Source organism: Grampus griseus (genome assembly GCF_964374135.1).
Source record: "Grampus griseus genome assembly, chromosome: 3".
NCBI classification, from domain to species: Eukaryota; Metazoa; Chordata; class Mammalia; order Artiodactyla; family Delphinidae; genus Grampus; species Grampus griseus.
In genome coordinates this window covers 537148-564352 of record NC_139019.1, presented here as the reverse complement: position 1 = coordinate 564352, position 27205 = coordinate 537148, and the positions used below count along the sequence as shown (strand labels likewise).

Here is a 27205-nt window from a genome sequence, read left to right as displayed (position 1 = left end):
CCGCCACCGCCGCAGCCTCGGCCCTCCGCCGCGCCCGCGCTTCGAACTTGCCGCGCGCAGCGTCCCGCCCCCTGACCCGGAAGCGCCGGCGCCGGCGGGCGGGTCACTTCCGGTCTCGGCGCCCGCTTCCGGCGCGATCTCGCAAGCTCCGCGGCGAGGCGGGCGGAGAACCAGGGCCGGGGGTCGGCGGCCACGGTGCGGCAGGCCTCGCTGCTGCCCTCGGCGCCGTCGCCATGGGCAAGAAGCACAAGAAGCATAAGGCCGAGTGGCGTTCGTCGTACGAGGGTGAGGCGGCGGACGCGCTTTGTGACGCCGGGAGGGCGGACGGGCGGGCGTTCGAGGCGGCGGGGATCCCGGGGACGAGAGCGGGGGTCCGGGGCGCGCTGGCGGGGTCTCGGGGCCGCGCCTCTCAAGCGTCCGTCTAGCTCTGGCCGCATCCTGGAGAGAAGCGCTGAGCACCTCTGTGATTCTTTGTTCGTGTTTCCCGAGGTCTTCTCCCGCCTTTCCCGCCTGTGCTCTGGTCCGGCAGCCCCTGGTCCCGGTGTCAGGGACGCCGCACGGGGACTGCTGCAGGACAGGAAGGGGGTGACCACGGGCCAGGACCTGGGGGTAGAGGATTGTGCGCCTGGGCCCCAGGCGTGGTCTGGCTCCTCCCCCCTGACAGTGACCCAGAGATCTCCCTGCAGCCCCCCTGAGAATGTCTGTGGGCGAGAGGGAGGGAGCACCCCACCTGTCTTTGCCCCCAGCAGCATCTTTCGCTGTTGGTTTTGGCATTCCCCTGCTGTCCACCTGAGCTTAGCCGATCGCCCCACCTTCCTGGGCCTCTGTGTCCTCCCCATGACACCCCACTCTGGGCCCACCATGCTGCCGACAGGGCAGCAGTATGCGCCTCTGAGCGCCCTGAGCACACACGGTGAAGGTCGCCTGCGTGTCCACAGACTATGCAGACAAGCCTTTGGAGAAGCCCCTGAAGCTGGTGCTCAAGGTTGGAGGAAGTGAAGTGACAGAGCTCTCAGGGTCCGGCCACGACTCCAGTTACTACGATGATAGGTCAGACCACGAGCGGGAGAGGCACAAGGAGAAGAAGAAGAAGAAAAAGAAAAAGTCGGAGAAGGAGAAGCACCTTGACGATGAAGAAAGAAGGAAGCGAAAGGTGAGCGAGGGCGGCCAAAACCCCTGGGGGGCAGGTGGAGCAAGGGCTTCCTGGCCTCCGGAAGCGAGTGTTCTGTTTCTCGTAGGGTGTAGGGTGCGCCGTGCCGAGGTTGGTTGCTTCGGTTTTGGCTCTGCGCATCTTTTCTTGTCTGGCCCCTGGGGGGCGAGTCTTTGAAGGGTGGTAGCCTGGAGTAAGAAGGGGCTCTGGAAGAGGGCTTTTCTCTCTCAGCTTTCCCTGAGGAACGCGAGGTCTGTTAACAAGCACTTCATTGCTCTCGCTGCCTTGACCCTGCCTCACAGGAAGAGAAGAAGCGGAAGCGGGAAAAGGAACACTGTGACACAGAGGGAGAGGCGGACGACTTTGATCCGGGGAAGAAGGTGGAGGTGGAGCCGCCCCCCGACCGGCCTGTCCGAGCGTGCCGGACACAGCCAGGCAAGTGGCGGCGTTTTCAGAGACGTCCTGGAGCTTCGGAGCTTGTCGCTGTGAACTAGTGGTTGGCATCCGCCCTTCAGCTCTTGGGAGAAGCATAGGAAGGAAGGAACAGCATTTTCTCTCCCAGGGCCTCACACAGAGTAGCTGGATGGACCTAAAGTTCTTGCCATCCTCTCTGAACTCCTAGAGCAGGGCTTGGCTCACCACTGCTGGCCTTTTTTTTTTAAAGCCCAGGAGCTAATGAGAAGCTCATTGTGGACGGGAGGAGGCTAGTGCTGGTATCAGTTATTCAGGACATCATTCCCCCTGGGAGCTATGCTGGCTGCAGCAGAGGAAGGCTTCTGGAGTGCTCGGGACGCTCTGATTTGTGTGTGGTCGCTTCCCTCAGAGGCTGTCAGGTTGTCAGGAGGTGCTGGACTGGAGGCGGGTTTGTCCTGCAGGTGTTTCTTCCCTGGCTTGGGGTCTGGCCACCTTTGAGTTGCCGGGGTGGGGGCAGGGGAGGTACTGTGTTGCAGTGTGGGGTTGCTGCTTCCTGGCAACACCCTCTCCTGCGGGAGTCATTGCTGTAGGGAACAGGCAGGACTCAGGGCCCTTGGGCCTGCTGTGGAGCAGAGAAGGTCAGGCACAGAGCATCAGTGCCTCAGATGAACGCGCCTGAAGTTACTACAGTTACTAGTACTTGCTAGCTTAATCTGCCCAACGGCCTGTTGGAGATCGTACGTTTAGCACCTGCCCCGGTGTACCTGAAAAACTCACGATCAGACGATGCTCTCTTGGACCTGTCCTGATCACTCTCAAGAGCGTCACTCTTGGGACCCGCAGGTCTGCACTCGTGTTGCCCTTCAGCCCAGAAGTGAGCCATTTCCCCAAGGAGCCCTGGTTGCTTAGTGGAGAACAGCATTCAGAATGCCAGATCTGGGCGCTGGGTGTGGGCCTTGGGGGACAAAGCTAGGGAGGACCATTTAATACATACTCTTGCGGAAGGAAGCCTGTACCGACATCTGCGTTCACATTCCCTGAAAACCGTGTTTTTCACGCTGTGGGCCCAGAGACGTGGTTAACAATTGGAGTCCTCACGGGAACTCTCATTTTTATCCCCATTTTACAGATAAACAGAGGCATGCCCAGAAGTTTAGGCCCGTAAACGATATCAAGTACAATGATATCGGTGCATCCAGGGTCAGCTTCTATGTCCAGAGCCCTCGTCTGCTGCTTCATACCTTGTGTGGAATGTCCCAGGCCCAGGAGTGCTGGGGGCTGGAGACAGGGTGATGAGCGATGGCTCTACACCACTGTTTGAGAGGGGTGTTGGCAGTCTGAGGGGTTTAGGGGACCAATGCTGTGGGTGCCCTTTTTCACCCTGCTGAGCTTTGCGGGATCTGCTTATCTTTTTTTTTTTGTGATATGCGGGCCTCTCACTGTTGTGGCCTCTCCCATTGCGGAGCGCTGGCTCAGCGGCCATGGCTCACGGGAGCAGCCGCTCCGCGGCATGTGGGATCTTCCCGGACCGGGGCACGAACCCGTGTCCCCTGCATCGGCAGGCGGACTCTCAACCACTGCGCCACCAGGGAAGCCCCCTGCTTATCTTTATATCCAGTTCTCATTTGAACCCAAAACATTGTAGAACAAGAAATAGATAAGTATTACGATATTGGAGTTTGCTTTCTGGTGAAGTGATACCAAAATCCTTTTGTTCAATTTTATTTTTTTACTTTTGAAATCGTCAGCTGAAAATGAGAGCACGCCTATTCAGCAACTACTAGAGCATTTCCTCCGCCAGCTCCAGAGGTAAAGAGCTTTTCTAAAGGGTTTGTGCTAGGGGACATCTGAGGTGTCTTCTCTCTCTGGTGTTCTTGCCTCACCCCTGTCACCTGTAAAGCAGGCCCTTCACCTTCACTGGGTAACGCTCAGTCGGGGCGGTGGGGCACTGCCATGTGGGAGCAGAGCTGGGAGGGCTCGAGAACACCTCCTTCATCTCCTCTGAGTCTGCACCGGTTGTCAGACGCCCTGATGTAGAGTCATGGCAGGAGCCGGGATGGTAGTTTTGGAATTTTCAGTGTATCCAAAATACCACAGTTTTAAAGAGCATAAATTTTATTTGTTATTTTTAAGAAACAAATGTTAAAATCTGGTTAATTGTATCAAATTTTTAACTGGGAGGGGTTTTGTTTAGAAATTTAGATTTCAGGGTTTTTCCAGTTTAAATAAAGATGTTTGTGTTTTCAGAAAAGATCCTCATGGATTTTTTGCTTTTCCTGTCACGGATGCAATTGCTCCTGGATACTCAATGATAATAAAACACCCGATGGATTTTGGCACAATGAGAGACAAAATTGTAGCTAATGAATACAAGTCAGTCACGGAATTTAAGGTAAATTCATTTCAGCTCCTGAAGTAATTGTTAGGAGGCTCCATGTGTCTTCATGTGCAGTAGACACTGCGTACATCTTAGGTTGTTTCCAGTTCCAAGTTTTCGTGGGTGTTTCCACGTTGGGTTGACATTTTGCCAGCATAGGGGCTGGTTGTACTTTTCTCAGTATTTTGGTCTAGAAGCTGGCCTGTATGTTGCGTGCTAGTAGACGTGTTTCTTTTTAAGTTACTATTTTTGCATAAACGGACATGTTGGGTCAAGCGAGGACGTGTTCATTTTGGCCTGGCCCCAGAATGGGTATTTTCAGAAACATAATTTTCCTTATCTTAATAACCGGGAGTTTAAATTTTTTGGGATAACAAATGTTCATGTCTCCTGACTACTCTGTTCCTAACTCCCTGTTTCTCAGCACTGGCTGTGAAAGGGAAGAATTGCTTATTGGCTTTCAGGTTCGGGGGAAGAGCAAAACAAATGCTTGACAACATTGACAATAACGTCACTTAGAAAAAGGCTTTAGGTTTCTTAGGTTCTGTTAACTTCGGAAAAGCTTGGCTTTTCTGTTTGTATTTACTGGAGACCTTACTTACTGAAAGGGTTTGCTGACCTGCAGAAACAGCACAACAGACTAAAGGGAGCGTGGGAGAAAAGGAAAGTTTTCATAGGAAGGTCAGGCACCACTCCTGTGGGCAGGTGGTTAATAATAATCCATGTCCTAGAGGCGACCTGTCTACCTGCAGGCCCCTAATTTGGTCACTCACCCAGTGACAAAGCCAAGACGTGTCCTCCAGAGAGTGTTCTGAGCCTGTCACAGTTGGGCCTTGTGACAGAGGGACTTTATGGCCTCGGTCCCAGCACTGGGGACACCGGCACCGTGACTTGGTAAGGACTCCAGGTGGTACATGCTGCGTTAGCAGTCGTCCCTCCTGAGGTCTGACTCACCTGTGACAGGTGTACCCTAAGGAATTTGGCTAGGTGGTAAAATGCTGATATTTCCAAGCATTTACTTTTATTGTAAGTTTTTCACTAAGGCTTTTCTTTATTTTAGGGGAAAATGTTTTTCTAATCGTACTAGAGTCACTGTCCGTAGACAGAATTTTAAATCCTATGGAAAAATCCCAGAGATAGAGGACATGCCCACCTCTCAGTTAATCCCTCTGCTTTTGCTTAAAAGAACTGGTTGTTGGTTTTTGTTCCTGTTAATGTCTGAGTTCCTTCCAAAGAGAGGGAATAGGGTGGGTCAGGAAGGAAGCAGAGGGAACCAGCATTTTACTCCTGTGAAATGTGTGTGTCACGTTCAGAAAGAAGTTACACACTTTGGCAAGCTTCTCACTGGAATATTTTTCATACAAGTAAAGACTGATGAACAATTATGAAAATTTCTCAGAGTTTTTAAAAAGTACTCTTTAATTACTCAGCCATAAAAAAAGAATGAAATATTACCATTGGCAGCAACATGGATAAACCTAGAGACGATCATACTTAGTGAAGTGAGTCAGATAGAGACAAATGTTACACGACATCACTTGTGGAGTGTAAAAAATGTAACAGTCTATGTACAAGACAGCAGCAGACTCACAGGCATAGAAAACAAACTACAGTTACCAAAGGGGACAGGCACGGGGGGGAGCCTAAATTTGGACTTTGGGACTAACAGTTACAGACTATTATATATAAAAAACAGACAGGCAACCAGGATTTACTACATAGAACAGGGAACTATATGCTCAATATCTTAATAGGAGTCCATAGTGGAAAATCACCTGGGAAAGTTCATATAAATTAACAAAGGTTACTCCTTGAATTAGAGAGCCAAATTGTTTTCCACTCTGTTTCAGCCACTTCCGGCCTCTTGATAGAAACCTCAACTCTTTGTTGTTATCTGTGGTGTTTCAAACTTGATGCATTCTTTTTTCTTTTCAGGCAGATTTCAAACTGATGTGTGATAATGCCATGACGTACAACAGACCGGACACTGTGTACTACAAGTTAGCTAAGAAGATCCTCCACGCGGGCTTTAAGATGATGAGCAAAGTAAGGGACCCTCTAACAGCGAGCGAGGAGCCTCGGCTGTGAGCGTCCTCCTCCACGATCCTTGTGCCTAAACAGAAGCTCACAGTGACTGACATGCTTCCATCCATCCGCCCCTGGCCACGGCGTGGACCCTCTGCTCTAGGGTAGCCCCCCAGCCAGCTGCCCTCCCCACGCCCCTCTCCTGCAGGCGCTCTCTGCTCTCTGCTCCTGCCCCAGCTGCAGGTCTCGCGTAGGGTTGGTGCAGAGTTCCGGATCTGTTGGTCTCACTGGGTCGCAGCCTGCGTTGCGGGCTTGTTTTACGTGGTTGCCTCTCTGAATCCAGACAGCCATCCCGGGCATCCCAGGTGGCTTCCCCGACCTCTCCCGTGAGCCAGGCTGCATGCGTCACGCATCTAGGACCAGTGCCTTGGGCCTGACCAGCCCATAGGTGAGGTGCATCCCCGCCAGCTCTGAGCACTCCCGGCCAATTGGCACGCCCTTTGGTGCCGCACCCCGTGGCAGCTTAGCTGTTAGGCCAGGTGGGGCTGTGGCCACCCATCCCATCCCATCGTCATGGTGCCTTGGCCGGAGGGAGAGGTAAAGTCCCTGCTGCTCTGTCCTTTCTGATTCTAGGAGCGGCTGTTAGCTTTGAAGCGCAGCATGTCGTTTATGCAGGACATGGATTTTTCTCAGCAGGCAGCTCTTTTGGGCAACGAAGATACAGCCGTCGAGGAGCCTGTTCCTGAAGTTGTGCCCGTACAAGTAGAAACTGCTAAGAAATCCAAAAGGCCGAGTAGAGAAGTCATCAGGTACAGGACCGCCCGCCGTGGGGGCCAGGGCTCTGTGGGGAGCAGGTGACGAGCTGGGCCTCGCGGGTCTGTGCAGCTGCCGTGGGCAGGCTGCCTGCGTTGCTGGCGGGAGAGTTTGCTCTTTGGAAGCCGAGGGCCATGTTTGTAGCCCCCGGGCTTTCAAGGCAGCTGGGACAGGCCCTGGACCCTGTGTTCAGAGGGAGGCGACCCTTCTTCCCTGCCCACCTTGGGAATGAGGTGGTCGCGGTGGGTGCAGGGAGTGTCAGAAGACCCCGAGCCCCGGGGTCAGTTGTGAGGGGCGCGGCTCTCTGCTCTGTGACCCACACTCTCCGCGTGCCAGTGCACAGTGACTCGTCCTGGAAGAGAGTCACTGTCACCCTGATGGACCCCCGCCGGCCGGCCGGCCACACACACGCTCTGTTCCAGGTGTGGTTTGGCTCTGCGGTGTCCACTGCTGACCAGTCGCTGCCATTCCCACACTCATGCTCTGTGTGAATATTTGCTGACCCCTCACCCCCAGGACATGCCTTCCCGCGTAGGACGCGCATTGGCGACCTGGGCTTGCCCGTCGCAGGCTCTGCGCGGGTGTGCTGCTTCGGGCAGACAGCTGCGAGAGGGCGGGCTCCCCGCGCCGGTCGCTGTGAGCCTGGGCCTGAGCGAGGGCCTTCCGCAGGCTCGAGAGCCCCAGGAGGGCTCACCCCAGCCCCACAGTTCCTTGCAGGGGCTCGGCGCCTCTGCTTCTAGAGCCTTCCACTGGGAGGGGGTGGGGGCGCCTCCCTCGGGCGCTGGCAGTCCGCTCTTCCTCTGCCTCTGCGGTCTTAGGCGCCCTGGGTCCTGGGGGGCTCTCCAGCCCGGGCTCACTGCCAGCGCCCCAGCCCCGCGTGGGATTGTCACTTTTTTACTGGCGCCTCGAGTGGCACTAACCCGTGAGGCCCCTGTTGCTCTTAAAGTGACCGAAACGCGTAGCTGAGACACAAGAAACGTGGAGCATCTGCTTGGCTTGTACTTTCTCGTCTTAGCGGAAGCGTCGGAAGTAGAAGGAAGGGAGTTACAGTGTGCTCTGCGCTGCCCTGTGCCGCGCCCTGGCGTGGCATGAGGGACGGACTGTGGGGATGAGGGGTGAGTGTGCCCACGTGCGGCCTGTTGACTCCTGCCTGTTTCTGCCTCATAGCTGCATGTTCGAGCCGGAAGGAAACGCCTGCAGCCTGACCGACAGCACCGCGGAGGAGCACGTCCTGGCCTTGGTGGAGCACGCGGCCGACGAGGCCCGGGACAGGATCAACCGGCTGGTCCCCGGTGGCAAGGTAGCACTCCCGAACGGGATGGCTGTGTTTCTGCCAGGACAGTGGCACGGCCGTCACGAGCGAGAGGTTAGCCGGTCATTATGAGCATGTGGTCGGAGTCCCGCTGGTGTCCGGGCGGCGCTGTTGTCACCGGAGGGGTCAGCTCCTCGTCCCCACTGGCCGTGGTAGCCTGCTGGCCGGTCTCCCGGAGGGCAGGGGGGGACTCCAAGGGCACCTCAAGGACAGGAGGGGTGTGGTTGTGTGCGGGCCGCCTGCCCGCAGCGGCGCTAACCTCTGTCCCCGGGCCGAGGCCAAGCCGGCCAGGACTCTCCGCTGTGGGTGAATCCTTTGCCCTGTGTGCCCACGCGTCTGTGACCCAGGTGTGAGCCTGTGCGGAGGGCTCTGCCCTGCCCTCCTCTGAGCACCTTCTCTCTCCAACACAAGGTGTCCTCCCTCCGTGCATCCGATAGAAATAGCGTGAATCTCACACGCGTGCGGCTTTAAACCTCCTAGTGGTCGCGTTAGCAAGGACACAGATGAGATTAACCCTAGTGTTTAGTTTGACGTGATATGTCTAAAATTCTATTTCAACGTGCAGTCTGTGTAAAGACGTATCACAGCTTTACTTTGTATGTTTGTACTAAGTCTGGGAAACACGCGTTGGAATTTACATTTCACGTAAAGGAGTTTGAAGTGGCAACAATTTGGATGTGTCGGGTTATATGAAATACGTTACATTTCACGCCACGTGTTTCTTTTTATTTCCAACGTGCCTTCTAGAAAGTCTGAAGTTGCCCGTGTGGCTCACGTGATAGTTCTTTCTGTTGAGCTCGCTTGTCTGCACTCCTGTGGCCTTTCAGCCCTGGAGTCAGCATTTCTCTAAGGAGCCCTGGTTCCCTAGCGGAGAGCGGCATCCCAGACCTAGACCTGGGCCCTGGTGGACAAAGCTTCCAGGAAGGCCCCGTCCGTCTGTACAGCCTGTACTGACGTCCGTGTTTACGTTCACTGAACACCGAGTTTTCACACGGAAACGTTTAATTCCGTGGGTCTGCTTTGCTTTTCCCCCTTACAGTTTCGCAGTTCCACCGTGAGAAACCCGACTTACGTCGTCTCTCCATCCCCCTCTACCCCGTGCCCTACTCACCCTGCTCGGACGCTGGGCCCCTCGCACACACGGACCCACACGGCAGCCTCCCCTTCCTGGGCCCTCCCGACAGCCTGTGCAGGGGCTGCTCTTGCGCGCAGGCTGGTTTTCAAACGGAGATGAGTTCCCACGGGCGTCAGAGGTGGATCTCGGGTCTCCTTGACCAGGCCCCGACCCAGCTCGCTGTGCTCGGGCCTCTGACTGCTGGAAAAGGCTGTTTCTAGGGTTCGCTCTCTGTCTTCAAAGCTCCTGTTTGGAGCCCGTCCCAGAAGTTCTGCGGTCGCACACGTGTGCACGTGGCCTTTGTTCACAGGGAAACGAGTAACTTCGTGGCCTTTTAGGATTCAGGCCGCCCTCGGAGGCCTCTGTTCTGTTGGTGTCTCGGTGGAGCCCTGGGCCAGGGGGCCGGGGCCATCCGGAGAGCGGGCGCTCAGGCGTGCTTCCTTGCAGATGGGCTACCTGAAGAAGAACGGGGACGGGAGCCTGCTCTACAGCGTGGTCAACACGGCCGAGCCGGACGCAGACGGTGAGCGGCTCACACGCGCTCCCCTCACCTCTGTCCCGTTCGGTGACCTTGCACCTCACGGCCTGCCCGAGATGCCCCTTTTCCCTGGTCACGACGCTGTGGTGAAGTGTAGATAAAGGCGTGTCCAGTCTCCCACACAGCGGGACGCAAATGTGGTCAGTGGACCGCGGGCGGCCGTCCAGTGGGGCCGGAGATGCTGGTCAGACCTTTCGGACCAAGGGCCCCAAGCCCCAAGTGCTTGGGGTCGCGCTCCCCAAAGCTGCAGCAAGGCCCTGGGAGCTGGGTTTGCTTCACAGCCCAGCTGAGGCTCCTCTGTTGGAACCGGGGCACTGAGCTCTGCCCGCCCTCGAGGCTAGAACGAGGCAGGCGTCTGCCCCACACGACCTGCCTGGCAGCTGCATCAGGGAAGCTTTCGAAGGAGGCAGGAGCTTCCTTGAAGGGAGGGTCCGTCCAACCTGTACGGCCACGGCTGTGGTCTTTAAAGTACTTTTACACTTTTCCATCTTCTGGAAAAGTATTTCAAAGGCTTGTCACACACACACAGCAGGTGAAACACCCCCCTTGTTCTCACTTGCGTGGATGTGGGACGGCTCTCACGGCCCAGCGTGCCCCTCGGTGCTTCCCCGCCACCGCCAAGATGAGCAGGGTCACTCAGTGTCCTCTGATGGATGAGGGGGACAGGCGCTGGCCACTGCTTTTGACCTTCAGTTGGAGTGAATCATAACGTTCTCGTTAGAAGAGAACAGGCGAGCTGGTCAACACTTAGCAAGAGAACTTGAGATTGAGGTTCAGATTGGGGATTTGAAGGGTCCTGCTCAGGTCACGTGAGCAACTTGTAGGGTGAATTCAGCGTAGGAATTGCCCTCAGGCTGCTCTGTTGCTTGTGACACGTGGCCCGAGGTCTCTCGGAGGTGGTGAGCGGTAGCGTGGGTTTGGGAAGGTTATGTTGTCCTGTGGTGGGCAGACCGCTGGCCTGTCGTCATGAGAGCTGGGGCACTAAGGTGAGATCACGGTGCAGCTGAGACGAGAGAAAGGCAGCCAGCTTGGTAGATCGGCTGTAGATGGGCACAGGGAGCCCCCGGGCCCGCCCTCCTGCGTGCACCCATCACTGCCTGGGGCTGGGGGCTCCGGGGTCACCTGCTCATGGCCCTGGTGCCCTTGCAGAGGAGGAGACGCACCCGGTGGACCTGAGCGCGCTGTCCAGCAAGCTGCTGCCCGGCTTCACCGCGCTGGGCTTCAGGGAGGAGCGGAGGAGCAGAGGTGAGCGCCCCAGGGGCCCCGGCTCACCGTGTGGGCGCCGCGTCCGGGCCTGGTTTGGAACCTCATCTTACAGGTCAGGTCCCGGGAAGTGCTGGGAATCAGGAGCCCACCGGGCAGGTGGGCAGGTGCCGCCTCTGCCACTGGGGGGCGGGGCCTGCACGTGGCAGCCGCCTGTGTGTGCGGTTTACGTTTCCTCCAACAAGCTGGCACGCTTCATGTGTTGGAGGGCTCGCGAGACTGCCTGCAGCGGGGACCCTGCGCGAAGGGCGGGAGGACGCGTGGGCCTCACGCTGGGCTCCCTGGCTTGTGCGGCGCCTGCGTGACGTCCCCGTCCTCGGAGGACGCGGCGTGGGCGTGGCGAGGCGCAGCGGCGGTGGCGGCGCAGGGTCGCGGGGCGTGGCCCGCGTGTGCCCGCAGCCCTGACGCCGCCCTGCCCCGCCCCCCCAGTCACCTTCCTGTCCGGTGCCAGCACTGCCCTGTCCACGCACAACTCAGTGTTCGGCGACTTGAAGTGCGACGAGGTAGAGCTGCTGTACTCGGCCTACGGAGACGAGACGGGTGTGCAGTGCGCGCTGAGGTGGGCGGCGGCGCGGCCCTTGCGGGCAGGGCTGGGGTGGGGGCCGTGCGGGCCGGGTTGTTTCCAGTAGACCTCCGCGGCCACCGCAGGCGGCCCTGAAGCTCGGGTCACTCGCTTGGTCGGGATTTGGAGGTGATGACGGTCCAGGCCGGAGCCACGGGAGCCCGTGTGTGGGACAGCCGTGCGCCGTCACGGGGGGCCGGGGTCGCGGCTGTCCTAAAGAGGGTCTCGTGGCTGCGCGACGGCTCCGGCCGCCAGAACAAAGCGGCTCGCACAGCACACACTCACGGTCTCCAGTCCTGGAGGCGGGAAGCCGAGGTGCAGGTGCGGGCAGGGCAGCTCCTCCGGTGGCCTCTCTCGCCGGCGTGCAGACAGCCGTCCCCCGCACCCTCCCCCGGCTTCCCTCTGCGCGTCTGCTTCCTGAGCTCCCTTCCTCTGGGGACACCAAGGTTAGGCCCCCCCCCCAAAGACCTGGTTTTAACTTAATCACCTTTAAATTGTAAAGGCCGCATCTCAAACTACAGTTACGTTCTGAGGTACAGGGTCTCAGGGCCTCAACGTGTGAGTTTTGGGAACGCGGTTCAGCCCCAGCTGTGATTAAAATTAGTGATAGAGTATTGCATTTCTATAGGGCTGTTTTCGTATTTTTTGTTTTCTGAGACAAAGTAAAAGTGGATCATTCTTTTAGAATTTTCGTGGCTTCCTATGGGGAAAGTAACGATTTTGTTAGTCTCTGAGAAATAGAGTCTTCCCGTATCAGATCTTTGTTTTATTCCAAAGAGAATATGGAATATCTTTGAAGAGCACACAACAAGAAATCAGTTAGCGCCTAACACAGTAAATGAATACCTAACCCTGATTTTTGTGCGAAAAGAGAAGTGGAGGTTAAGAAGCGAGGAGGAAGCTGCAGGTGGGAGGCTCGTGTCCCGAGTGGTTGGCCCTCTCCTCGGCTCAGCTCTGGGGGGACCACTCCCCATGGTTCAGGCAGCAAGTGCAGCCGGCACGAGCTCGCCCCCGGTGAGCTCAATATAGGACTTTCCACGAGCTCCTGGAAGGCCTACGGATCCCGGGCCGCCTGAACAGCCCAGGAAGCAGGCCACACCCTTCGCGGTGCCAGCGCCCCTTCTCCCCCGGGAGAGCTGCTGCTCGGCCCTGCTCCCCACCCCAAGACTCCTGGTGGAGACCCTCCAGGCCCGCAGCCCTCCCTGCCCCACGTGAGGGCTTTTGCATTCCGGGGCCCTTGCTGGGACTTGGCCTGGCTCTGCGGCTTGGGCTGTGGGTTCTGTTCCCGGCCTCCTTTCCAAATTTGCTGTTTCGTCTTGTTTTGCATTTTCAAGCATTCACACGGTCCAGAGATCAAAATGACACTCAGGGTGCACGTGGGGAGTCTTGCTCCCGTACCTGCCGCCCCGCTCCCCAGCGGGGAGCCCTCCGCAGCACGCTCTCCTCAGTCTCCCTGTGTCTCTAAATCCAAAACGCATAGATAGGAGTGTGCTGCTTTTGTGAAAGCCGGCGTGAGCTGTATCGGGATGCGGGTGCGTGTTCTTCACTTCGCTCTTTAACTCTTCTGGGTCCCGGCCGCTCTGATGAAGACTGTTCTCCACTCCCCAAACCGCTGCACCTGGAGGGCTGTAGCGCTCAGCGAGAGCCTGTCCTGTGGGGGCGTGTCTGAGGGGCGTGCAGCCAGGATGGGGCGCGGGCACGGAGGCGGCTTCCAGCCTGTTCTCTGCGGCCCCTCCCAGCCTGCAGGAGTTCGTGAAGGATGCCGGGAGCTACAGCAAGAAGCTGGTGGATGACCTCCTGGACCAGATCACGGGCGGGGACCACTCACGGATGCTGTTCCAGCTGAGGCAGGTGGGTGCGCTGGGCCACTCCTGTGCCCGCCAGACTGGGCGCTAGGGGATGTGCTGTTTTTAGGTGGTCGGTGGCTTTCTCCCTCACTGGTTATTATTTATTCTTTGTTTTTACTTTAGTCAATTATCTTTCAGAGAAACTTACAGAGTTCCTCTCTGTCTGGCACGTATTCTCCATCACTCTCTAGACCTACATTTCTTTCATCTGCTGTCACTTTCCTTTGTCCTGAAAACTTTCCTTTGAAGTTTCTTAAAGGACAGATTTGCTGGCTGCGAATTTACTCAGCTTTTTCTTTATCTGAAAAGTGTCTTCGTTTTCCTTCGTTTTTGAAAGTCACCTTCCCGGTGTGGAATTATAGGGTGACATTTTAGCCTCTACTTAAAATGGTCGCTTACTCGCTTTGTTTCTGAGGAAGTGTCTGCAGTCATTTTTATCTTTGTTTTCCATTTTTAATGTGTCTTTTTTTGGTCAAGATCAAGGATTGGCAAATTTGGGCCCATAAGCTAATAATGTTTTTTGCAGTTTTTGAAGATTTAAAAGAAAAAAAAAAAAACGTGCTACAGACCGTGCGTGACCACAAAGCTTCAGATATTTGCTCTCCAGCCATTTGGAGAAAAAGTGCTGCGTGTTGCTCTAGATACTTGAAAATTATAGTTTCTATAACTGACTTACATCCGTTTACTTTTGGTGTTTTTTCGTGTGCTTTTCTTGTCTTTATTCTGCTTAACGTTTGGTGAGTTTCTTGGGCTTCTCGGTGTATAGTTTTCATCAAACTTGGAATATTTTCAGCCTTTATTTCTTCAAATATCGTTTTTCTTTTTTGTGTGTGAAGTCTAGATTGTGCTTTTATTTCTTTATCATTTTTTTATTGAAGTATAGTTGATGTGCAATGTTACGTAAGTTTCAGGTATACAATATAGTGATTCACAATTTTTAAAGTTTATATTCCATTCCCAGTTATTATAAAATATTGGCTCTGTTCCCCGTGTTGCACAGTACATCCTTGTAGCTTATTTGTGCAGAGTAGTTTGTACCTCTTACTCCCCTATCTTGCCCCTCCCCCTTCCCTCTCCCCACTGGTTACCACTAGTTTGTTCTCTGTATCTGTGAGTCTGCTTCTTTTTTGTTGTATTCACTGGTTTGTTGTGTTTTTTAGGTTACAAATATAAGTGATAACACACAGTATTTGTGTTTCTTTGACTTATCTCACGTAGCATAAAATCCTCCAAGTCCATCCATGTTATTGCCAGTCGTAAAATTTCGTTCTACGTTATGGCTAAATCGTACTTCGTTGTATGTATATGTGTGTATGTGTGTGTGTGGATATACGTATATATCTATATGTATCCACACACACACGCACGCACCCACATACACCACATCTTTTTTATCCATTCATCTGTTGATGGACACTTAGGTTGCTTCCATGTCTTGGCACACATAAATAATCTTCTATGAACATTGGAGTGCACGTATCTTTTCGAATTTGTATACATTTTGGATCTGTACCCAGAAGTGGAATTGCTGGATCACGTGGTAGTTCTGTTTTTAGTTTTCTTGAGAAATCTCCATACTGTTTTTGCATAGTGGCTGCACCAATGTACATTGCCACCAACAGTGTGGGAGGGTTCCCTTTTCTCCACGCCCTCTCCAGCATTTGTTATTTGATGACAGCCGCTGTGACAGGTGTGAGGTGATCTCATTTTGGTTTTGATTTGCATTTCCCTGATGATTAGCGACGTTGAGCATCTTTTCATGTGCCTGTTGGCCATCTGTAAGTCTTCTTTGGAGAAATGTCTGTTTAATTCTTCTGCCCATTTTTTAATTGGGTGGGTTGTTTTTCTGATGTTGAATTGTGTGAGCTATTTATGTATTTGGGATATTAATCCCTATTGGTCATATCATTTGCAAATATTTTCTCCCATTCAGTAGGTTGTCTTTTTGTTTTGTTCATAGTTTCCTTTGCTGTGCAAAAGCTTTTAAGTTTAATTAGGTCTCATTTTATTTCTGCTTTTATTTTCTTTGCTTTAGGAGACAGATCCAAAAACAAAACTATTGCTACGATTTGTATCAATGTTCTGCTTACGTGTTTTCTAGGCGTTCTGTGGTTTCTGGTCTTACGCTCAGGTCTTCAATCCATTTTGAGTTTATTTTTGTGTGTGGCGTTGGGGGGCGCTCTGATCTCATTCCTCTACGTGTAGCTGCCCAGTTGTCCCAGCACCACTTGTTGCGCAGACTGTCCTTTCTTGCGTTGGAAGAAGTAATATGGTTAAAACGGCCATGCTATCCAAGGCAGTCCACAGATTCAGTGCAATCCCTATCAAAATACCAGTGGCATCTTTCACAAAACTGGAACAAATAATTTTAAAATTGATATGGAAACACGAAAGACCCCGAATAGCCAAAGCAATCTTGAGACAGAATAGCTGGAGGTATCACACTCCCAGACTTTAGACTGTACTACAAAGATAGAGTAATCAAAACAGTGTGGTATTGGCACAAAAACAGACACACAGATCAGTGGAACAGAATAGAGAGCCCAGAAATAAACTCACCCACTTATGGCCAATTTATGACAGAGAAGGCAAGAACAGTTTGATCAATTTTCGGAATGAACTGTGTTCAGAGTGGCATAATTTCAGATGTGCCAAAGCATAAATAACATCCAATAATGAAATATATACGTCAGCAGAAGTTTATGTGAGGAAACAGATGTTAAAATAATGGCAGTATTTATTTTTCTGCTTAAGAGTTGTGAAGCTTTTAACACAAGCGAGTCTCAGAAACATCATCTTGAGCAAAAGATCGCAGATGGAGAGCGTGCAGGCTGAGTAACTTTCTAGGTTCATCCACAGAACTAAGGCGGTTTCACACAGTGCTTCTGCCAGGTCACAGGACACGGCTCAGTGCAACCTTTGTGCTTGGTCAGAGTGGTGGTCACAGGGGTGGTCAAGTGTGCGCCCTCCCCTGGCGCTGAGCAGGCCAGAGAGAAGGGTGCCTGGCCTGTGGCCCCATCCCTGCGAGGGCGGTGGTACCACAGGCGTCGTGCTCTGTCGGGATCCAGCTGGTCTCTGGATCTCTCTACCTCCTGGGTTAAACCATTTTCCAGGTTAAACCATTGGCTGTTTTTCCAACGTCTGACTTTCCTCTTTGGTGTTCTGCCCCCAGGGATGCAGACGCAGGTTGGGGTGCTCTCCTTGGTGTCCACCTCACCCCAGGGTGGTCTCGTGAGCCGGGCCGCACGGGCCGTGTGGTTCACAGTGCAGCACGACCCCACGAGGGCCAGCTCGGAGCAGCGGATGAGCCGCGTCCACCTCATGCATGGGCGACTGGACGAGTGGTTCTGTGTAAAACTGTTGTGGAACACTGGTTCTTGTCTCTTTTGCTTTGCAGAGGAGAAGCGTTCCGACGAAGCCTCTGGATGAAGTAAAGGTGCGTCTCGTGGACAAGTTAGTAGAAACCTAATTGTTTGGGTTCCCATGAGGACAGTTGTGTTTGGCCTTTGAAATGGTTGAGATATTTTATTTAGAAACTGGCTGCGTTGCTGATGAGGAATCTTAAGTGGTGGTCCCCCCATCCCGACTGTGATGACTGGACTGAGGGTGTGGGCACAGCACATTCCTCCAAATTGGACAGAGGGATTCACGGGCTGGAGGGGCGGCCCGCAGGGTGAGCAGGGGTCTTCCGGTCCTCCCAGAAGGTGGGCTCGCCGGCGGACACGTGCTGTCAGCTGGGGCGTCCTGGGGCCTCGCCAGCGCCGGGGCGGGCACTCTCTGAGGAAACGCTCCGCTGCGGTCCGGCCATGGTTTCCTCATCCTGCCCTGGGGTGACTTGGAGCACTTGTGGCCCCCAGCTTTGCACACGGCCATGTGGGCAGAGATGCCAGGACTCTGGGCAGGGTGTGGGGGCCTGGACTCCAGGGGTCACCTGGCCTTGGTGACCGGGGGGCCCACCCAGGGCAGAGCGTCAGGTGCCTGTCAGGTGGGGGCCCTTGGATGGGCAGAATTGGAGAAGGTGCCAAGGGCATCTCCCCTGGGTGCACGGGGCAGCCAGGGTTCTGCTCGGGTCTCTGTCTGGGTTACACAGACACGTGTGGGTGCCGGCCTCACACAGTCTGCGAGGAGCTGGGATGGGCTGCAGGCTGCCTTGGGCAGGGACCCGGCCGCTCTGGCCCGCAGCAGGGCCTCCGTGGGTCAGCCCAGAGAAGGAAAGAGAGTGTGCTGCTATGGAATCTGCCGCGTTATCTGTTAAGTTCCTGGAAGGTAGCCTGGCCCTTCAGGTCTTGGGTCTCTCTCAGGTCCCCTCAGCGCCTGTAGGTCCCAGAGACCAGCCGCCTTCATTGCTGGTCCAGGTACAGGCATCCACTGGGAGCTCACCCCTGGGCTGCGGTGTGGGCTCTTCGGGTGGACACGACGTGACAGGCCTGGCCTCCCCGTGGCTGGCAGGCCGTTACATCCGTGTCAGCTGCCTCTCCTTTCCTGTCTCACATCGCTTGTCTCCTGCAGGCGGGGGACCCTCTCGGGGATGGTGGCCCCGCCCTGGACTTCATGGCCATGAAGTCCTACTCGGACGTCTCTCTGGACATCTCCGTGCTCGGCTGTCTGGGTAGGTTGTGCCGGGCACCTCCCGGCGAGCAGGGTGGCTCGGCCCTGCCCATTGGCCGCACGATGAAGACCCCCATCCTCAGGACCCCCCAGGTGACTCCAGATGGGGCCCGCCTTGGGAATCGTCTGCTGGGGTCCCGCCCCCGGTTAGTGCAGTGGTGTGCTCCCTACCGTCGTCCACGTGTGCCCACTGGGCTGGCCCCGTCGGGGAAGATGCCTCTGTGCTCCCCTCGGCTCTTGTGTGCCGACGAGGCCCTCCCAGCCCCTCGTGGCCAGTGGTTTTCATGGTGCGTCTCCTCCCCTCCCCCTTCAGACCTGCTGGACGTACTGTGCGTCCCCTCAGTGGTCTCGCCAGGGCAGTTCCCCCAGGGGACCTGTGGCAGCCTCTGGAGACGTCTTTGGCCTCACACTTGGGACCTGGTGCTTCTGGCCTCAAGCAGACAGAGGCCAGAGGTGCTGCTGACCGCCCTGGAGCCCCAGAAGAGCCCCAGCAGGGATGGCCTGGCCTGCGGCTGGGGGCTGGGTCCGCGCCCCGCCTGCTGTTGGAAGTGGACCTCGTCACCCCGTCGTGAAGGGTGTCAGGCAGCCTCGCTCCGTCACGCAGCCTGGCAGGCCCTGCTTCTGGTTGAAGCGCGTCAGACCCTTGGTGTTCAGCGCGGTTGTGGATAGGACTGCGCTCCAGCCTGCCGTCTGGCTGTGTGCTGGTTTCCCAGCGGTTCAGGGGTCCCCAGGACCACCCCCAGGTGTGATTCCTTAGGACCCCAGGACTCGGAGGGGCCTGGGGGGGTGTTGCTGCGGGAGACCCGGCCCCAGCTGCCAGAGCCCTCCCCACGAGCCCCCGGCCAGAGCTGTGACGACCGGCACCCTCTGCCTGGCCCAGCCCCGGCCCCAGACTCCCAGCAGGAAGGCGGGGGCCCAGGACAAAGCACACCGTGGCCCAGACGGTCTGGCACGGCGCCCCCTCGGTCACTCAGGCGGTGGGAGCCAGCCAGGGGCCGGTCTGGCTTCTGACAACTGTTCTCTTTCCTCTCGCGGAGTCTAAGGCTTTCTCCACTTTACCTGGTTGTGGTAGTTTGGTTACAGCAGCCCTGGTTGGTTCTCCTTTAGGTTTATTCTTCACGGGTTGCGTTTCGTCGTTGGGCCTGGGGGTTTGGAGCTGAATGTGGGGAGTCTGGCTGTAGTTCTCCAGCACCCTCCTGAGCCCGACTCTGCCCACCTGCCTTTGGTCTGCTCTCTGCTTGGTTTCGGGCCGTGGCGGGCGGAGTCCTGGGGGCGCTGGGCGCCCTTCTGCTGACCTGTCAGTCTCCTGGGCTCGCCGTAGCTGCCATTCTTTTCACCCCCAGGAGCTCCACCGACTTTTCCTGCGTCGTCCCCCTCTTGCCTCCGGTCACGTGTCCTTTGCCTTTGGAACACGCGGTGCGTGTTCCTAATCTCTGTCCCCGCATCTCACTCGCAGGGCTGTCCCCCGGTGGGGCTGCGTGTCCCTGTTTCTCTGCCTGCATGGGCGTGGCTGGTGGGACGCGCTGGATTTAGTCGGCGCCTTTGCACGTGCCGGGCGCTGTTCCGATGGTCGTTAGGCAGCTTGGAGCGTCGGGCCCTGTCTGGGTTTTTCTTAGGCCGTCTTAGGGTACAGAGCCAGGTCAGTGCAGGGCGGACGTGGTCCCACCATTAGGCCGCGCCCTTCGGGGGGCTTGGGCCGCAGGTGACCACAGCATGTGTGCGGCTCTTGACCCCCCAAGAGGCCACCCTCACACTGGCGCAGGGCAGGCTCAGCCAGGCGTTTGTCGTCCTTGGTGCGTGTGGTGACGTGGCTGCGGGTGGACGGGCTGGCCGGCCTCCACATCCCATCGTCCCGTGTGTGCAGGGAAAGTGAAGAAGGAGCTGGACCACGACGACAGCCACCTGAGCCTGGACGAGACCACGAAGCTCCTTCAGGACCTGCAGGAGGCGCAGGCAGAGCGTGGGGGCTCCCGGCCGTCCTCCAACCTCAGCTCCCTGTCCAACGCCTCTGACAGGGACCAGCGCCACCTGGGTGAGGCCGCCTCGTGCAGAGTGGCGTGGGCCGCAGCCGGGAGGGCCCTGGCCCCTGGGGTTCCCGGGCCAGGCGGCTGCACTGAGGTGAAGGCTTTGGGTGGGACTCAGTCTAGGGATCTGGGGGCTTGGCCGGAAGGTGCTGCAGGTCCCGTGTCAGGAGGAGCCCCCAGCCGTGGACCTGCCAGCCTCCAGAGTGAGGGATTGGGGACGTTGCTTTCTTTCTGCTGTTCCTACTTGTGGTCCTGAAGCCCCGTGTGGACAAGTGTGTTCCTGCAGGACCCTCGTGTGGGGAGAGCACAGGACCTTGCCTGGCCTGGGAGTCCCCTGGTGAACCAGTGAGGGTGGGTGGGTGTGTCGGGGCCCCGCCCGGACAGTGCGTCTCCTGGCCGCTTGAACGTGCTAGATGAGTCCTCACCCTGCTGTTGCAGTTCCCAGATACCGACACCGAGTTACTCTTTCAGTGTAACAGAGCTTGGCGTTCGGGGGAGGGGGCGATGAGTGATCACCTGTAGAGGTTTGGCTAAAACTGTCTTAAGGACCAGCATTTTGGTCCCGTTAACCTTGTGATAAAGGCATGTGAAGGAGGTTCCAGGTGACCCTGGGGCAGCTCCAGATATGAGGGCCCCGAGGTCCTGGTGGACTCAGGGTGACACTGGGGCTCCTCCGGAGCGTGGGATTGTCTGAGGCCCCGGCCGAGGAGCCTTCCTTCCTGCAGAAGCAGCAGCCCTGCTGCGTGGAGGCTCGGGGCCCCTTTCTGGGGCCATCGGGCGGCCCATCCCTGGGAGCCACGGCTCGGGGCTGAGGCCCGGGCTCAGCTGGCTGCAGCCACGCGAACGTTCGTGTTCAGCACACGTGCATTTGTAGCTTTTAAAGTTGTCCCGTGGAGCAGCGATGCCCCTGAAGGAGGGTCGTGAGCTGCGTGCGTGTGGCAGACCCTGGGGTGACACGTCCCTTCTCTCCCGTGATTGCAGGAAGCCCTTCTCGCCTCAGTGCTGGGGAGCAGCCCGAGGGGACCCACGACCCGTACGAGTTTCTTCAGTCCCCAGAGCCCGCAGCCTCCACAAAGAGCTAGCCCCGTAGGTGGCCTTTGGTTGTTTCTTATTTTGTAAGCTTTTATTTGCATGTACAGTTTTTGTCATGAGACGAAGACTTTCATTTTGTCCCCTTTGGCGTGCGGGAAGCAGCCCCGGGAGGTGGTGACTCGTCTGTCGTCATGTTAGCCGCGCTGGGACGCAGCGTTTCTGTGAGTGGTCCTGTGCGTCCTGAAGAGTTGGAGATCACTCGTAAAGGATGTGTGACCAGATGCCGGGCAGCTGCTGTGGTCTGTCTCTGAGCTTCTCGGTGGCGGTGAAGTCCTCCTCTGTGCCTGTGTGGACGCACCTGTCTGCCCCGCGTCCTCTGGGAGAAGCCCTTGGGAGGCAGACGTGGGTGCGTCTGTCTCTGTTCCCTGCGGCATCCTACACGTTCCCGCCCCGCCCGTGCCCCACGTCCCCACGTTTCCCAGGCGGGTCACGGCGGGGGCCGCGTCGGGGCTGGGAGTGAGGGCAGCGTCCCCGTTCTCTGAGCCTTGTGTGAGAGGGGCGCCCCCTGCTGACAGCTGGCCTGTCCTGCTGGCCGTGGCGAAGGGTTAAGTGTCCGAAAACGCTCTTTGTTCTGGATGTGTTTACTGGAAGCCTGTTTGTATTTGCAGAATGTAAATACAGGTCTTAATAAAAAGATACACAAAGAGTGTCATTACGCGTAGTTACTTACAGCACTGCTAGGTGTCCCCTTTTGCGTGACTTAGTCAAAACCCTTGTCACGCGAGCTGGATGGCATCCCTTCTTCCTAGCCCCGTCTCCTGCGGTCTGCTCCGCATCTGGCCCGGTTCTTGGCACCGCAGTGACGTCCGGGGTCACGCCCATCCCCGCACAGTTTCCCGTTCTGTTCCCTCGCCGTGAAACATAAAGCCGGAGCCTCCGTTACCTCCCGGGGCAGGGTCAGTCCTGGGAGAGGCGTGTGGCCGAGAGGCCAGGGAGCAGGGCTGGCTGCCTCGCTGTCTGGACAGACGAGGATCCCCGTGAGCACCGGGGAAAGGGGAGACAAGGCATCTCACAGGCGAAGCGTCAGGAGCAGCTGTGGCTGCTGTGAGCAGATGAGTTTATCAGCAGGGCTGGTACGGAGCAGACGCCCGGGGCTGGCTGGAGGGCAGCCGTCCTCCCTACCTACGCGGGGCTGCAGCCCGGCCGCAGAGCCGGGCCCGAACCCTGTGGCTGGCCCTCCACTGCCCTGCAGGCCCCCCCAGCCCCCACCTCAGCCACCGCCCCAGCTGTGGGGAGGCCGGGAGGGGCAGGATCTGGATTTCCACCCTTGGGATGGCGGTGGGCTCTGCCCCCAGCAGGGCTCAGGAGGCCGGGACCCCTGCGCATCCCAGGCGGGGTCCCCACGGTGCAGCCCCGCGGGCGTGGCCTCTCCCTGGCCCGCAGCCGGAGTGCTCCAGTAGACGCCAGTGTGACATGGGGTATATAGCACACGAGGGCAAGGCCGCCGAGACACAGTATGAGTCCCTGGAGCCCAGACTCCCCTGAGGGCGTGGTCTCCACCACAATGGCCGTGCCAGCTGTGAACACAGGAGGCCGGACCCGTGCCTTGGTGCACGCGGCAGGGTGTCCCAGGGACCCGCACTCGCCGGACGGAGTCTGGAGCCCACGGAGTACAGGGGAGCCCGCCTTGCCGCTCGGAGCTGCACGCCCGCTGGGAAGGAGGGCCCTCCGACCAAGGCCCCCATGTTTTCGTAAACCACCATCTCTCAAATTCCGGAGCATTCCATCACCCCGAAAGGAAGCCTGTACCGATTGGCCGCCACCCCCAGGTCCCCCTCCTCCCGCCCTTGGAAACCACTCTGCTTTCGGTCTCCGCGGACGTCCCTGCCCTGGACGTTGTGTTCAGGTGGAGTCGTGCACTCTGCGGCCTTTTGGGCCTGGCTTTTCTCAGCACAGCTTTCAAGGCTCATCCATGTTGTAGTAGGGGCCCTGTAGTAGTTAGTGGGGCCATGTAGTAGTTAGTGGGGCCCTGCAGGTGACCTGCCCTCACCACAGACCCTGCCGGGGCTCAGGCCACTCCCGGGGGTGTCGCGGCCGTGAAACCGGGGGGCCTGTGGCCTCCGTGCCAGGCCCTCTGCCTAAGGAAGCCGGCGGGATCCCAGCCGAGACCCGCAGGCGCTCCTGGTCAGAGTAACTGCCCAGCTGGCTGGGGCGGGGGTGGGCGGCCCTCAGGACAACCCTGGCCAGATGCTGGCTGCAGGCCTCATGGGGGACTGTTGACTCCCCGGAGAGAGAAAACAAAAGGCTGCTTCCGGGAGGCTGCCTGGGCAGCGGTGCAGCATGGCCAGCGTCCGTTGTCTATGGCGCTTTTCTACTGGAAGCTTCCCTCAGAACAAGGCCTGTGAGGGGCGCGTGCGTGCGCCGGTGGGCACTGTGCTAGCGCCCGCGCCTGCCCCGCGCTCCGCCCGCCGCCGTCTCCGGTGTGGCCACTCCCCCTCCGCACCCACCTGGGCCCCCACCTGGGCTGGAGACCCTCCCAGTGAGGGCCGCTTTCCTGTCCCGGGTGCGCACAGGCAGGCTTACAGAGCGCTACTTATCCCGAGAGGCGTGAGCGCCCCGAACTCCAGGCCTGTTGATCCGTCCCTCCGTGAAGACCAGATGGGGGGTCTGGGTCAGGGAGGGGCCGACGCAGCAGTCTGGGGACAGGGGCGGGCCGAGGTGGGTTTAGGTGTGGAGAGGCCTGGCTGCCCCGGCCGAGGATCGTGGCTGTGCGTGTTCGCGTGGCGAGCGGGCCGAGGTTGTAGCTTTTACAGCTGTTCCATGGAGCAGCGATGCCCCTGAGGGAGGGTCATTTCTCCAAAGTGTGAGCAGCTGAGTTCACCGGGCCCTGGGCCAGTCGGGAGGCCCTCACGACTGCAGACTTGGGGAGCCCTGGGAGGTGAGCGCGGAGGGGGAGTCCCAGGTGGCCTCCTTCAGAGTCACGGGCGATGCCCTGGGGCCGGCTGGACTTGGGAGGCACTTGGTGTTGAGGGCATGAGCCCCCCAAACCCCGAGGGTGCGGGCTCCCTTGCACTGGTCACCGGCCTCACGTGTGTTTCTGGAGAAGCGTGTTCTGTGCAGGAGGCTGTGGGGACGTTTCTCTTAACCAGAAAGCACTCTGAAGAGCCGTGAGGACTCGCTGACCAGCAGCCTGGGCGATGCCTGCTGCAGGCAGGAGCTGTGGCTGCCGCGGGGCTCCCAGGGCCCGGACCTTGGGAGGGGAGCGCACGGAGTAAGCGCCACGCTGTCTGCGGGGCTGAGCTGTGCCTTCAGTCACCAGAGCTCACGGCTCGGACGGCGCCGCAGCCCGCGGCCTCTGCTGCACGGCGGGCTGGATTCTCGTGGTCACACCCTGCTCGGGCGGCCTGATGGTTTGCCCTGGGGCCGCCTGGTCCCGTCCTGGGTGCCTGCCTCCCTGGGAAGTGCGTTCTGGGTGGAGGTGCCAGCCCGGGCCCGCTCACGGCGTGCACCGCGCACAGGGGCCCTCATTCCCCGGGGCCCCAGGAGGGCGATCCCGGGAGGCCCGTGGCCCCCCACGCCCCTGCCGGCTGTGGTCAGCTGGGATTTCCAGCATGGGCATCCTCATCCCGGTGGTGCTTTGCTCCCAGGACAGTGCCGTCGGGCCAAAGGCAGCACTGCAGTTTGAGGGAATGGACACCAGGTGAGCGGGGAGGGGCCGGTCAGGCTGGGGCACAGGGCTGACCAACAGCAGAGTCAGCCTCGACCTCTGCTGCCGGCCCAGCAGAGGGTCCCTGACCCGCGGAGGAGCCCCCCTCTCCTAACCGGCCCCCAGCCCCACCCAGGGGACCTCGTAACCTGCCGGCTCCTCCACTCGTGCCTCTGTCCATCTGCACCAGACCCAGCCGTCCCCGCAGGCCCCGGCAGTAGGGCTCCCCAGGAAGGTGCGTGGGGCGCGGGCGGCTGGAGCCTGCGAGAGGCTGCCTCTGTGGACGGAGAGGGGACATGTCCCTGTCCACCCTCCCTGTCCCCACCGAGGAAGGATCGCGATTGGTGATTGGCCGCACTCGGGGCCTTCAGATAGGAGTCCTCGGACACCACACTCAGGAACCAGGACTTTCTGGAGCTTAGGAATCGAGACGATGTGGCGAGAGGCGGTGGGGGAGGAGAGGCCCTGAGCCAGTGGGCTGGCCGTCCTTGTGGCGCGAGCCGCCCACTCGGCACTGTGTCCACATGCCCTGTGCTCCCCTACTTGCCCCTGCTGTGGCCCTTCCGTGGCCTTCAAGGGGGCACCCGGGGCATCAGGCTGGGGGAGCGCAGCCCAGACAGAGGCGCCCACACCCTGGACAGAGCCTGGAGTCTCGGCTCCTGGGTCAAGTGTGAGGACGAGGTTGTAATGGACGCCCTGGCCTCCCCCGGCGTGAGTTGCTGAAGCAGCGGGTCGGGGGCACGAGCCCACCGCCTTTTCACCGAGGGCTGAAGTTCTCCAGCTCAGGCACGGGTGGTGAGAGTCCCTCCTGAGGGTCTCTTGGGCCTGCCCCTGCGCCGCCCTGCCCCTCCCCTAGAGCTGGTGATGCGTACCGGGGGCGGGGCCCCGGCTTTGTGACGCGTCTTGAGAGTCCATTTAGTGTTGCCGGGAGACCCGGCTCGCCTCACGTGGGCTTGGGCTGAGCGAGAGGCACCTTGCGTTCCCGCTCATCCAGGACCTGCGAATCGTGAGAGGAGTGAGGAGAGTGTGTTCTGGCTGCACGTCCGACTGCGGGGAAGGCGGGTGCTTCGCCCCTCCGTCTGCTCTGCCCCTCCGTCTGCAGGGAGTCCAGGACCACGTGGGACGCGGGTGAGACACGGGTCCAGAAGCTGCCAGGATCTGTGCTGAGGGACGGTCAGAAAACGTGCTCACAGAGGTCGTGGTTGGCTCAGGACGCAGCGTGCAGCCAGCCCGATGCCCTGTTCTGGGGAGAGTGGGGACGGGGTGGGGACAGGGTGGGGACAGTGTGGATGGGGTGGGAACAGACTGGAGACGGGGTGGGAGGGGCTCTGCACTGCGGGCAGGTGAGTCAGGAGACCTGGGACCCCCCTGCTTCCATGGCGACCACGGCCTATGAATCTTGGCCATGGTCGTGTCGGGGGCCTGGAGGTGACAATGACCTTACGGGTCATCCCAGCACCAAACACAGACTGGAGCCCCAGGGAAGATGGAAAACAAGATGCAGGAACCAACATGGGACAAAAAGTGGACCCAGGCACCATCATGCCCCAAACAGGGCTAATTTCCTGAGCCCAACACCAGCGGTCTGCCCTGTAGTGAAGCCAGAATGACCCAGGGGAGGTGGCGCCAGGACAGGGCACGGAGGGAGAAGGCGGCTGTTACCAGGGTGGGCAGGGGCAGAAGATGGCCCCAGGGCCCCGGCCCAGGAAATAGCCTGGGAAACACCGAGCAGTGAGGAGCGAGTCCAGAAACCTGAGGGTGTGCAGCTGTGGTGAGTGCTGTGTGTGCTGTGTCTGTATGTCTCTGTGTGGCGTGTGGTGTGTGTGTGTGGTGTGCGTGCATGTGTGTGTGTGTGTGTGTGTGTGCTGTGTGTGCTACGTGCTGTGTCGGTATGTCTCTGTGGCGTGTGGTGTGTGTGTGGTGTGGCGTGCGTGCATGTGTGTGTGTGTGCTACGTGCTGTGTCTGTATGTCTCTGTGTGGCGTGTGTGGTGTGTGGTGTGTGTGTGGTGTGTGTTGTGTGCATGTGTGCATGTGTGTGTGTGTGGTGTATGTGTGGTGTGCATGTATGTGTGTGTGGTGTGTGCGTGCGTGCATGTGTGTGTAGGTGCGTGTGTGTGTGGTGTGTGGTGTGCGTGTATGTGTGTGGTGTGTGTGTGTATGTGTGGTGTGCATGTGTGTGTGTGGTGTGCACGTGTGTGTGGTGTGCGTGCGTGTATGTGTGTGTGTGGTGTGTGATGTGTGTGTGGTGTGTGCTGTGTGCCTGTGTGCATGTGTGTGTGAGGTGTGTGTGTGTGTGTGTGGTGTGCATGTGTGTGTGTGGTGTGTGCGTGCATGCATGTGTGTGTAGGTGCGTGTGTATGTGTGTGGTGTGTGGTGTGCGTGTGTGGTGTGTGTGTGTGTGTGGTGTGCATGTGTGTGT

General features: G+C 58.1%; 1 protein-coding gene across 4 annotated transcripts; it reads left to right on the top strand.

Annotated features, from left to right (window-relative positions):
* Nucleotides 1–131: 131 nt before the first annotated feature.
* Nucleotides 132–21768, top strand: BRD9 (bromodomain containing 9). 4 transcript variants are annotated; one of them, XM_082651507.1, is made up of 17 exons: nucleotides 132–285; nucleotides 939–1153; nucleotides 1453–1585; nucleotides 3313–3373; nucleotides 3812–3956; nucleotides 5877–5987; nucleotides 6663–6775; nucleotides 7947–8079; nucleotides 9653–9728; nucleotides 10893–10988; nucleotides 11436–11565; nucleotides 13308–13419; nucleotides 16813–16851; nucleotides 17925–18024; nucleotides 19888–20055; nucleotides 21029–21133; nucleotides 21242–21768. In XM_082651507.1, the coding sequence occupies exons 1-16, from the start codon at nucleotides 234–236 to the stop codon at nucleotides 21127–21129; spliced, it is 1785 nt and encodes a 594-aa protein (XP_082507633.1). In that variant the 5' UTR covers nucleotides 132–233; the 3' UTR covers nucleotides 21130–21133; nucleotides 21242–21768. The 4 variants fall into 4 exon arrangements, with proteins under 4 accessions (XP_082507633.1, XP_082507632.1, XP_082507630.1 ...); XM_082651506.1 differs by having other exon boundaries at nucleotides 6660–6775; XM_082651504.1 differs by having other exon boundaries at nucleotides 6600–6775.
* Nucleotides 21769–27205: the final 5437 nt, after the last annotated feature.

Bases quoted from the DNA above. Each gene is read 5' to 3' on its own strand.
- BRD9 (XM_082651504.1), top strand. From the start codon at position 234: ATGGGCAAGAAGCACAAGAAGCATAAGGCCGAGTGGCGTTCGTCGTAC. The intron at 3,957-5,876 runs GTAAATTCATTT...TTTTCTTTTCAG, and splicing joins AGTCAGTCACGGAATTTAAG to GCAGATTTCAAACTGATGTG. The intron at 6,776-7,946 runs GTACAGGACCGC...TCTGCCTCATAG, and splicing joins CCGAGTAGAGAAGTCATCAG to CTGCATGTTCGAGCCGGAAG.